This window comes from Exophiala dermatitidis (assembly GCF_000230625.1).
Source record: "Exophiala dermatitidis NIH/UT8656 unplaced genomic scaffold supercont1.2, whole genome shotgun sequence".
NCBI lineage: Eukaryota > Fungi > Ascomycota > Eurotiomycetes > Chaetothyriales > Herpotrichiellaceae > Exophiala > Exophiala dermatitidis.
In genome coordinates this window covers 4,208,642-4,219,124 of record NW_008751647.1, presented here as the reverse complement: position 1 = coordinate 4,219,124, position 10,483 = coordinate 4,208,642, and the positions used below count along the sequence as shown (strand labels likewise).

The 10,483-nt window shown below is 50.4% G+C and overlaps 5 protein-coding genes across 5 annotated transcripts; all 5 read right to left on the bottom strand.

The window, feature by feature from the left end:
- Positions 1–154: 154 nt before the first annotated feature.
- HMPREF1120_02993 (nonribosomal peptide synthase GliP) lies at positions 155–4,517 on the bottom strand (the record flags this gene model as incomplete). The annotated part of the gene is made up of 2 exons (XM_009157043.1): positions 155–2,083; positions 2,136–4,517. 2 exons carry the CDS (start codon positions 4,515–4,517, stop codon positions 155–157), a joined length of 4,311 nt encoding a protein of 1,436 aa, XP_009155291.1.
- Positions 4,518–5,061: 544 nt separating this feature from the next.
- HMPREF1120_02992 (uncharacterized protein) lies at positions 5,062–5,644 on the bottom strand (the record flags this gene model as incomplete). The annotated part of the gene is made up of 2 exons (XM_009157042.1): positions 5,062–5,304; positions 5,369–5,644. The coding sequence occupies 2 exons, from the start codon at positions 5,642–5,644 to the stop codon at positions 5,062–5,064; spliced, it is 519 nt and encodes a 172-aa protein (XP_009155290.1).
- Positions 5,645–5,972: 328 nt separating this feature from the next.
- Positions 5,973–7,661, bottom strand: HMPREF1120_02991 (cytochrome P450 monooxygenase; the record flags this gene model as incomplete). Its single annotated transcript, XM_009157041.1, has 4 exons — positions 5,973–6,400; positions 6,453–7,225; positions 7,279–7,388; positions 7,437–7,661. 4 exons carry the CDS (start codon positions 7,659–7,661, stop codon positions 5,973–5,975), a joined length of 1,536 nt encoding a protein of 511 aa, XP_009155289.1.
- A 299-nt stretch (positions 7,662–7,960) lies between these two features.
- Positions 7,961–8,860, bottom strand: HMPREF1120_02990 (glutathione S-transferase; the record flags this gene model as incomplete). The annotated part of the gene is made up of 4 exons (XM_009157040.1): positions 7,961–8,216; positions 8,267–8,350; positions 8,418–8,724; positions 8,779–8,860. 4 exons carry the CDS (start codon positions 8,858–8,860, stop codon positions 7,961–7,963), a joined length of 729 nt encoding a protein of 242 aa, XP_009155288.1.
- Positions 8,861–9,087: 227 nt separating this feature from the next.
- On the bottom strand, positions 9,088–10,422 carry HMPREF1120_02989 (O-methyltransferase GliM-like protein; the record flags this gene model as incomplete). Its single annotated transcript, XM_009157039.1, has 2 exons — positions 9,088–10,106; positions 10,200–10,422. 2 exons carry the CDS (start codon positions 10,420–10,422, stop codon positions 9,088–9,090), a joined length of 1,242 nt encoding a protein of 413 aa, XP_009155287.1.
- Between the last annotated feature and the right edge of the window lie 61 nt (positions 10,423–10,483).

Below are 10,483 nucleotides of genomic sequence, written 5' to 3'. Positions count from 1 at the left end.
TAAACCCTAAACCCTAAACCCTAAACCCTAAACCCTAAACCCTAAACCCTAAACCCTAAACCCTAAACCCTAAACCCTAAACCCTAAACCCTAAAACCCTAAACCCTAAACCCTAAACCCTAAACCCTAAACCCTAAACCCTAAACCCTAAACCCTAAACCCTAAACCCTAAAACCCTAATACGTTGCAGATTGTCCCATGGCACGGCGTGCGAAACGGCCGCCTGGCTCGCTGACTGAACCGCCTTCACGTAAGCTTGAGGAGATTCGAGTTTGCTGTCGTTTAGAGGAAAATGGACACGAATTGGAAGCGGCTGGACGTAAAGCCCCACAGTCTTCAAGTCGCAACTGGATCTCCGATTCAAGTATGGGCTTCCTATTGTGATATCAATAGATGATTCGGCATACTGGAGTGTTAGTGCAACAGCAGCCATGGCCAATTGATGCTTGGTGATGCCGTTGCCCTCAATGAAAGCATTCATGGTCTGCACAGTCCATGTCGGAAGCTTCATAGTGATAGAGCTTCCTTTGTTCTGGTGGCCGTCACCAGAAACTGTGAGAAATCCTTGACCAAGACTTTCTGGCGATCCTCCCAAGGAATTGATCCAGAAACACTCGTCGTCTGGTGGAGATAGTCTACCAGCAAGCTTCCCTGCTGGATAGGGGAGGCTGGCCTGCACAGGAGGCTGGCCGGCATATGTACTACCAACTTCGTCGAGTAGCAGCTGCATAGTACTCAGGTCACAGATAATATGACTTGCCACCACCAGGATATGGGTGGGTGAAACAAACACCCGAATAAGGTGATCTTGCGTGATGTCAAAAGGTCTGTTGATCTCAACAGTCATGTCAACGCTGTCAACAAGTTGAGCTTGTGGACGTGTGCTGTGCCATGATCTTATGAACCCTTGATTTGTTGGACCTGGAATGTATCTGGAACTGAGGATACAGTGTCTTGCTAGTGAGGTATCCCAGCTTTGCACCAGACGGCGTCTGTCGGTTTCCGGAGCAATCTCGCAAGCAAAAGATACGTTGAAGCAAGTTGTACACGTGGCCTGGCTGTAGCGCTCTGCCCACCATTCTTCAATGGGTGATAGTGATTCCGGAGGGTTTGGGGAGCTTTCGGTGACAACCTCTGGCTCGGGGACGAACTTTTCCAGCGTTGGTATTAATCTCGCCAGCTCACACAATCGCTGATTGTTGATCAACAGACTGAGAGGAACCTGGCGTAAGAATTCTTGCGACAAGGCACTCGCTAGTCGTAGTTGATGGAGTGAATGACCGCCTAGAGCCGAGAAATGCGAATCTGGGCGTAGCTTGGACAGATCTTCGAGCTCCAATACCTCCCGCCATACCTTGGCAACCTTCAGCTCCATATCGTTCATGCTGATGGATGCGACATCTGGGGCCCACAGTTGGCTGTCTCGAATCTTCGCATAGTCAAGCTTTCCCGCCTTGGTAAGAGGAAACACATCGACCGCCATAACAACCCGCGGATTGGCGTGGATAGGGAGGATCTCCGCCATCAACGTTTTCAGATGTGGGATCGAGATTGTGCTAGGTTGCACCATTGCAACTAGGTAGTCGTCTTTGTTTGTCACAGCGACGGCAGACACTCCTGGGATGCCGGCTACCCGTGCCTCGATGTCGTCCAAGTCAACACGGAAACCCCTAAGCTTGATTTGTCGATCTGTTCTTCCAAGCAAAACGACCTCTCCAGAGTCGGTCCAGTAGCCAAGATCACCCGTACAATAGGCATACTCTCCCAAGCCGTTACAGACAGGATCAGGAATAAATTTCTTGCGAGTGGCTTCTGGTTGACCGACGTAGCCCTTGGAGACTTGTACACCAGCAAGACATACTTCACCGATCCAACCGGGCACCGTGAGTCGACGATGTCTATCCAATATGTAGATGCGGGTGGAAGAGTTCGGAACCCCGATTGTGATACTCTCACCAACTCGAAGTCGTTTGATCGTTGCTCCGCAGGTTGCTTCCGTTGGGCCGTACATGTTGTAGACGACTTTCTCGCCAGCCCACCTGTCGCAAACTTCTCGGGTGACTTTTTCGCCTACCAAATACACCTGCAATGGTTGAGCTGGAGACTTCATTTGAAAGTTTGGAACGCAATCTTACCTTCTGAAGTCTCTTATAGTCAGCTGGGTGCAGGACTTTCGCAACCGAAGGAGTAAATATGGCTGCATCAGCCTCTGCCAGGTGGCCGAAAGGGTCGCAATCATGAGGCAACAAGAGGGTAGCTCCATAGGAGAGCGCCGAGAATATCTCATGGATACTACCGTCGAATGAAACGGACATAGTTTGGGCAATTTTCCACCCTGGCTGTGCAAACAGACGTACCTCCAGGTCTCGCTGAAACGCGACTAGGCCTCGATGGGTACACAGTACCCCCTTCGGCTTCCCTGTGGAGCCAGATGTAAAGCAAAGGTAGGCCCCGCTGCTCGGATCGACGTCTGTAACATCAGAGGAAGTAGCATCCTGCCCTTCATGCTGCGCCAAAATTTCGTCTACCGCCAAACAATGTTGACATGCCGGAGGTGCTGAACCTTTCTGATCACCGGATGGCACGAGGTAGACCTGGGCACCCGAGGTGAGGAAATTGGAACTTTGCAATGATGTTGGCAAATTCGGATTCATCGGACAGTACGTGGCTCCACATTTGAGCACGCCGTAGATCGCTTTCAGCCATGAGAGAGACTGATCAGCGTGTACACATACCACGTCTCCGATTTTAACGACCCTTGAGAGCTCCAGGCATATTCGGTCGCTGGCAAGCTCAAGCTCCTTGTATGTCATCCTTTGCTCGGATTTTTCAGCCGCTATCACTTCCGGGTAGCGAGCCGCTGCACCGCGGAATAACGAAACCAGACTGTCGTGGACAGACGCATTTGTGGAGAGCGCGGAGTAACAATTCCCCAGCCTTCGTAAATAGCTCTGTTGCTCGAGATCGACTGCCTCTAGCAGGCACATGCCTACCGAGTGAGTTGGCCTTAGCAGAGAAGTGAGCATTTTCTTGTAAACAGCTGAAACATTCTCAATCATACCCCGGTGGCATTGTGTCCGTGAGTACTGGAAATTCAAGACTCCCTCCAACTCAATCGTGATGCTGATTGGAATTTCAGTGTTCATCCTGGATGTCCAACTGCTGGGCCCTCTTGCATGGGCATGCGGCATTTTCTGGTTGAATTGAAGGGAAACGACCGATGAGACACGTCTGTCATAGCAACCATCGGGAAACGCCCACTCGACGGAAGCTAGCTCAGCTACTCTAAGCAGAATATATCGCAGATATTCGAGGTTTGTCAATTCCTGCTTGATCTCAATGAACAGTGGTATTGTTGTCGCAAGGTTTCCAACCACGTCCATCGCACCAGCGATCGGTATCGTCCTGCCAGACATAGCAACTCCGAATGCTACATAGTCGGAGTCTGTGAGAAGCGACATGACCAGGCCCCAAGCGCCATGATACAACGCGGCTTCAGTAATATTGTGCTCTCGTGCAAACGCAACTATTTCTCCTTTAAAATCTCCCAGGTCGAGAGTGTAGATATCGTTCAAGAAGAAGCTTTCCGTTTCACACGACTCGTTTGCTGGCTCTGATGACAGAAAGGCCAGTTCGCTGACAGCTTTTGACATGATTTCCTTCTTGCTCATCCAGAATTGTACCGCTTCATTCTGGTGTTTCTGAATATAAGCCTCTTTCTGGACGAGAAAATCTAGCATTGATGGACTAGGAGCGGGTGTTAGACCCGCCACAACTTGGGTCACCTTTTGCAGAAGCCGCTCCATTGAATACCCATCTATCAGTGCGTGATGGACCTGGAACAATATGCAGGCGTTATTCAAGCTGCATGTCGACTGTTCGGCCTTGATTGCCTTGAATGCGTAGCCAATACCGGAAAAGCTGGGAGGCTTGAGGGTTTCCGTCTCGATATCATGCTGGGTTTGGACCGTGATCTCAGTCCAGGCAAACGGTCGACATCTTCGAGTCCAGAATGAAGTTTCCTTGCGCAGTTGAAATTCGACGTGGAACATCTCCTCACTGGTGACGACAGTCTCCCACGCACTCTTCAGTATGCCAAGAGCAGCGGTACTGCAATCCTGCCGGTGATAGATCACATTCAACTTTGGATTCTCGTATGTGCCCCTGATCAATGACATTTGCATCTCTGTTGCAGGGTATTGGTCTGGTAAGAGGCTTGATTTGCGATTGGTCGGGGCGAAACCTTGCATTGAATCAGGCGTCACGCTAGGTGCAACTTTGGCATTTGTCGTATGAGATAAGCCTTGCTGAACCAGAGTTGTCAAAGATGGCGCCTTCAAGATATCTTTGACCGAAAGCGCAATGCCTCTGTTCTTGCAGGCATGCGACAACGAGAGTGCAGACAGGGAGTGGCCGCCATTCTTGGTGAAGCTTTCACTGAGATCTAAGGATCGGAGCTCCACACCAAGACGCTCTGCTACCAGAGTAAGCAGCTGCAACTCAACCTCACTAGCCATGCTCAAATCCTGGACAACTGATTACCTGCGCGTATGTTTTCGGTGCATTACCGATCCAGTAAGTCGAGAGGTCCGCCTGACTTTTCAATTACCAGAAATCCCCGGCAGAGCTGGGGCGTCTAGATCGGCGGGCCGACGGCGCCTCGGGCCCTCATGGGCGCCAGCGCCAGTGCTCTGGACTAAGAAAACCTACCCCGGGGGGGATATCGAGCTCAACGTCTCTTTCAGCCGGGCCGGTATATGAAGGATCACTAGGTTAACTATAGAAAATGGAGGCCGAACACAGACAGGACTAACCGTGTCCTCAGATGATGGTAGCTGATCACAAGTGTACCGATATCGCTTCCGTGCATCCCAGACATTGTGATTGACCTCCGAAAGCACACATCTTCACTGACTGTGACCTCACCAATGCGAAGCCGGCGATTGAAGGATTCAATGGCACTAGCTCATTGCAATGAAACGAGAAGCAGCTTTTACATTGTCGGTCGATCTAACGTCAGGTACAAACAAAAGGTCTCGCGATCCACACGATGCTGTCCCATTATAGTTTATTGTCGACCTTCCACTCTCGTATTCTTTGCACCACCGTATTTGCTGCACCTTTGGCCAGCTTGGTGTAGTCCCTTTCTATCTCAGCAGCGCGCGAGCTCCCAGGCTCAACGTCAGGCACATGAAGCTCGTATATGGCCGTAAGGTACAAGTCGTTCGGCCCGTCTGTTGGCTGGGCTCCATGGGAAAGCAACATTGTACTTCTGGAACCGTTGCCGATTGTCACTCCTTCGCACTTTAAATGTCGATATTCAGTATTCTGCTCCATTCTATCAATAGGACAAATAGTTCATGCTCACCATAAGATTTTCTGCGAGCCGTACGTCCTGGTCAATTGTAGCACCTCCCTTGGTGTGCACAGCCCCATCTGCCATGTGGAGCCTGCGTTGGAAGACAAGGTCGGAGGCTTGGTTCATGACCTCGGTCTTTGCAACGTATTCGGCGAAAAGCTCGGGTCGTGCCCCACCGCGGCGTAAGCCTGTCCAGAACTCTTTTGCATTAACCACGGGCTCAACACCCTCTGGATTAACTGGAACAGTGCAAGCAAGATTGAAAGTAAACACATTTTCTCCCATGGTGATGGTTCGCGGTGTACTGCTTGAAACCGGTCTCTGTACGAAGAACCTTATTCTGGAAAAATGAATTGGCTGACACACGGTGAGCAGATAGCTATATATGCGTGGAACTCCCGCCAGGCGGCGGGCCGATTGCAGCTTATCGTTTCCACCCGGCCCCCGGCGGCTTCTTCGATTCTTCAAGACCGCATCAGTAGCTCGCGTGCACCCGCCTCTTTCACAGGAAAAGCAGCGCATGTGGTGGGTCATATTGTGCGTTATAGTGTCCATGCTTTGTCAGAGAAACATCAGGAACTCGGGCTTCCAATCAGCAGATTCCCATGCAGAGCTATCCACGATCCTCTCGATACTTCAACATGACTCTGGACTTGGTGTCCGGAACGATTGCAAGGCCGAAATGCTGTTGCCTGCTCTTTTTCTCGCCATCCTCTAGCTGGATATCATAGTGCCGAAGCAAATAGGCCATGACAACCTTCATCTGGCTACTTGCAAAATGCCTGCCTGGGCACGCCCAAACTCCGTGTCCGAAGTTGATATTGTCTACACCGGTTGTAGCGTGCTGATACTTCAATTCGTTACCAGGGATGGATCGCAGTTTCTCAAAGCGAAAGCCGTCAAAAGTCTCGGGGTTTTCCCAGAGTTGAGGGTCAAGATTGAGGGTATGGGCGCGAACCATGACCCTTTCACCACAAGAAATGACATAGCCTCCGGGAAGACTTAACCCTTCGGGACTGGTGACGATGCGTGGCATGTTTGCTGTAAGTGTTAGTCTTCAACCTCACCGCACAACGAGTATGGTGGAGCATACCAAGTGAAGGCGGACTGAGCCTCTGTGACTCTCTGATAAAACTATCCAACTTCTTGAGTTTCTGGATATTTTCCTTGTTGATCGTGCCGTCTGGGCCAATAAACTCATCTAACTCGGCACGCAAAGGTTCGATGTATTCAGGGTAGGTGGCAATGTCGAACAACAGATAGCTTAGTGCATTTGTCAAATTATAGATTGAAGCAAATGTAGCCAGAAGCTGGTCGCGAGTCAGCTCCTCTGCCGTGGCCGGCTTCTTGTATCGCTTTCGAAACCACCGAATCATGTCGCCTCCTGGCTCGTTGGTGTTGTCATCTTCTCCTTCGCCGGATAATTCATTTGAGAGCAGTGGCTTGAGTTTCCGCTGCGTCATGTCCTTGTGCCGTTTCAACGACGCAACCTGAGGCAAGTATGGCCCCAGCAGCCAGTGTAGAGGACTGGGGATCATTCGCAATACCATCCAAGCCTTTGTGACATCTTGTGTATAGGTAACGGTAGCCTCTGCCCATTCCTCGTCCCGACTTAAGGGGAGGCCAACGAAGGCCCGGCCGGACATCAACGCGGTAACCCGAGCCATACATTCGCGAGGTTGGAATGCCTGCCAGTCCTGGGGTTTGCCGAAAATCTTCATGAAAACATAGTCAACTTCAGTTACGAAGGAGGCAAGCACTTTGGGCGTATTCCGTTGGAGATCATAGCGCATAGCCTCGTCAAACTCGTCGGCTTTCGTGCCCATATAACTGTACTGTCCCAGAAACACATCGTAGTGGTGACGTCTGAGTAATTTTGTTAGTAATTGCACACATCCACCAAGTTTCTGAGCCTTTACTTAATAGACACAACGCTTTCAGGCAGGGCCTTGATGACATCGATTGATGAATGAGGGAGGATTACCACCCTCATTCCCAGCATAGACAGGACGAAGGGTTGGTCTGGATACTTTCACAAAAGTCAGTACAAATTGTGGACTGAATTCAAGGCACATACCTGACGATGCCCTTCCTGGATCTTCGCCCAGACATCGTTCTCTGTTACAAAATGTGGAAGCTCATCGAGGGATGACCGGGCTGGACGCTTAGTGAAAATAGCAGGTGCTATCAACCGCAGGCTTATCAGACCGCACGCGAGCAATGCAAGCGCTACACATAGTGTGCGTTGTAAAATCACTTCTGACACAGACGTTTGGGACACAAAGGAACGTAGAGCATCCATTTTGCAGGAAGCAGGGCAGTGTTGGGGTTCGTTCCTTCAGTGGTCTTGAAGATAGTAGTAGATAAAGTCAATACAATCTTTGTTACTGGTAGACTTGAACAAGTAAACTTGTGAAGGGCCGCGAAACGGACCGCTCGTGAAAGCGAGGCAGAGCGGCCGGAGCACTTTGGAAGCCGGCTTGTCCTCCTTTAGGTGGGCATTGTAGTGCAGACTGCTATTTGCATCACCCTACAACTCTTTGATGCTTCTTCTGCAACGTCCGAAAATCTTATGGCCATTGTTAAATGCCGTATGTTACGTTAGTGACCGATAGTCGGTGCCATCTTCAAAACGCGGTCCACAGCTGGTCGACTCAACATTCGGTCACTCCATTGCTTGATAGACGGCCAGTCCTCGATCTTGACCCCAAGAAAAGTAAACATCCAGGGCATGGCAAACGGAAGATACGATAGGTCTGCCAGTGTCGGACGATCCTTCAAGGCGATATAGTCTTGACCTGGACGTGCCAGTCGCTGGTTCAATATATCCCATTGTCGTAGGCAGTTGGAATGCAGTCTGTGTTTTTGTCAATAAGATCATGGCGGGACTTCGTTTCTCCTACTCACTTTTCAATGGTGCGAGGCAACTGAACCGGCTCAGCTCTATTGGGGTAGCCTTTGAGGAAGTAGAGCCAGTACTTAGCAGTCGGCCTGGAAATCCAGAATAGTGAGCATGCTGTTCGTCGATCATGCAGCGTTATTTTGAGGACAGACTTACCCAAGCCCTGCTGTCTGATAAGCGGTCCATGAAAAGACTGCCGCTTTCTCATACGCAGATTTCCCGGTCCAGGTGCCATCATGGTCAAACCTTGATGCGAGATACTCCAAACACGCCGTTCCTTCGAACACAGTAATTTCTTCCTTGGTTTGGGGATCCTGGTCTCTGAGCGCCGGCACATACCGCTCCGGATGGATGCGATAGTACCACTCTTGTTTTGTGTCTATCACGGCTATGACATGTGGAACGTTCAGCTCTCGGGCCAAGATGAGTGGCTTGATATAGTTTATGTAGGACGTCTCATCAGCTGTGCAGAGATTAATCTTCCCTCCTCTCATGTACGGAACAACCCTTATCTAACCTTTGACCACGTACAAGATGACCTTGCCGTCAAAAACTGGGTCACCCACCACCACCAAGGGTGATTCAAGAGATAGAGACATGACAAGTATGCACAATCCGTCTGATGCACGCCTGTGTCGTTCTTGAATTTTATTAGGTGCGCCTTAATGGGAGCGACCTGACCAAACGGTGGTGCAAGTCCCCTCATATACAAGCAAGAATGGAAGGTCCGCTGATGGGATGGAACACAATGCTACCGTTGTACGGCCCGGATCTACTATTCGTATGGTTACGGGATTTGGGTTTGCCATGCCTCGCCTTCGGCAATCTACAATGGGGGAGCAGGCCGTAGCTCAATGGCACATGGCCATGCACCTCTCAGAGAGCAGATTCGGCCGAGTTTCCAACCGGTCGCCCTGGCTAGCTGCCTCCATTCATCCTCCGTTCTCTCTTGACCGTTTGCCGTCATCATCATATTGATATCGGCATATCTAGACAGCCGCCCAAATCTCCCTCCTACCAATATGGACTCAAGGATAACTAGCCGACTTTCTGGCGTGGCTTTGATGGCACGGCGGATGTTCGAGAGTATTTTTTCAGCCTCCGGGTCCTTCCAATCATGCAAGCACCACTTCATAGTATAGAATTCAAAGGTTGGTATGCTTGCAAAAAAGTCACCCGTAATGAGCCCATTGGGAATCAGCTGTTGTGCAACATCATTGAATTTGGCCCCCGGCTCATGAAACAAACGTTGAGCATGTTCAATGACTCGTGCCGTGTCGAACAAAGCCCCATTAAGAGACTTGTACTTGCGGAGCAGGAGTGCAACCAGGGCTCCTTCACCTCCTCCGATATCCAGGAAAGGCCCGTTGCCAAATTCATGCCACGGATAGTCTTCAAGTATTCCGGGACTCTGTGCTGTAGCTCCTCCCCCAAGAGTTCTGTGTAGCCGCGGGAGCCATCCCTGTGCTGTGAAGTATGTGAACATGTTGTCATCCGTGTTGAAGTTGACTTGCGCGGCACTACGTGTGCAGCCTGTTGCCAATGATGCCGGTATGCCCCTTGCGATATCGTAGAACTCATTGCCATAGAGATCAACCCAATTTCGCCACTGTGTCCAGTGGCCGCTGGTGAGGAGCTCCGAAACGGAATTGTTGCTGTACGCATCTGTGGAAGGATTCCAGGAAAAAATGCCATTGAAGGATAAGGCACGCATTATCTGCTTCAACCGGTCTTCTCGGGCATTGCATTCTCGGGCTATGTTGGAGATAGTCTTTTCACCGGCTTTCAGGATATCAGGCACCCTAAGTTGTACCGCTGCATAAAGGCATTTGGTGTCGACGTAGCCTGTACCACAGGTGAGTAATGAAGCAATCTATTTTCAGGTACCATCGAATAGGCTGTTGGAGCCTATGTATAGCTATGTTGAGGTCAACTTACCTAAGAAGTAATCTGCCAGCAATAACGGCGCAGGGGTCAGTAGCTGCTCTATGGAGTGCAAAAGATCTATGTTCTCCGCTGCAAGCACGCTAAGCCTTTTGTCGGGGAGCTGGTTTGGACCATAAGCGTGCGGTGCCTGGGTCAATTCTCCGTTCAGAGGTCCTTGTAGTCTGGCCAAGGCAGCTTCAAGGGTCTGTTTTAGGGTCGCTAATTCTTCCTCCATTTTGAGTTGCTGCAACCACAATGATAAAACGACGGTATCAGTCGAGCGTGCGAAGCAGATA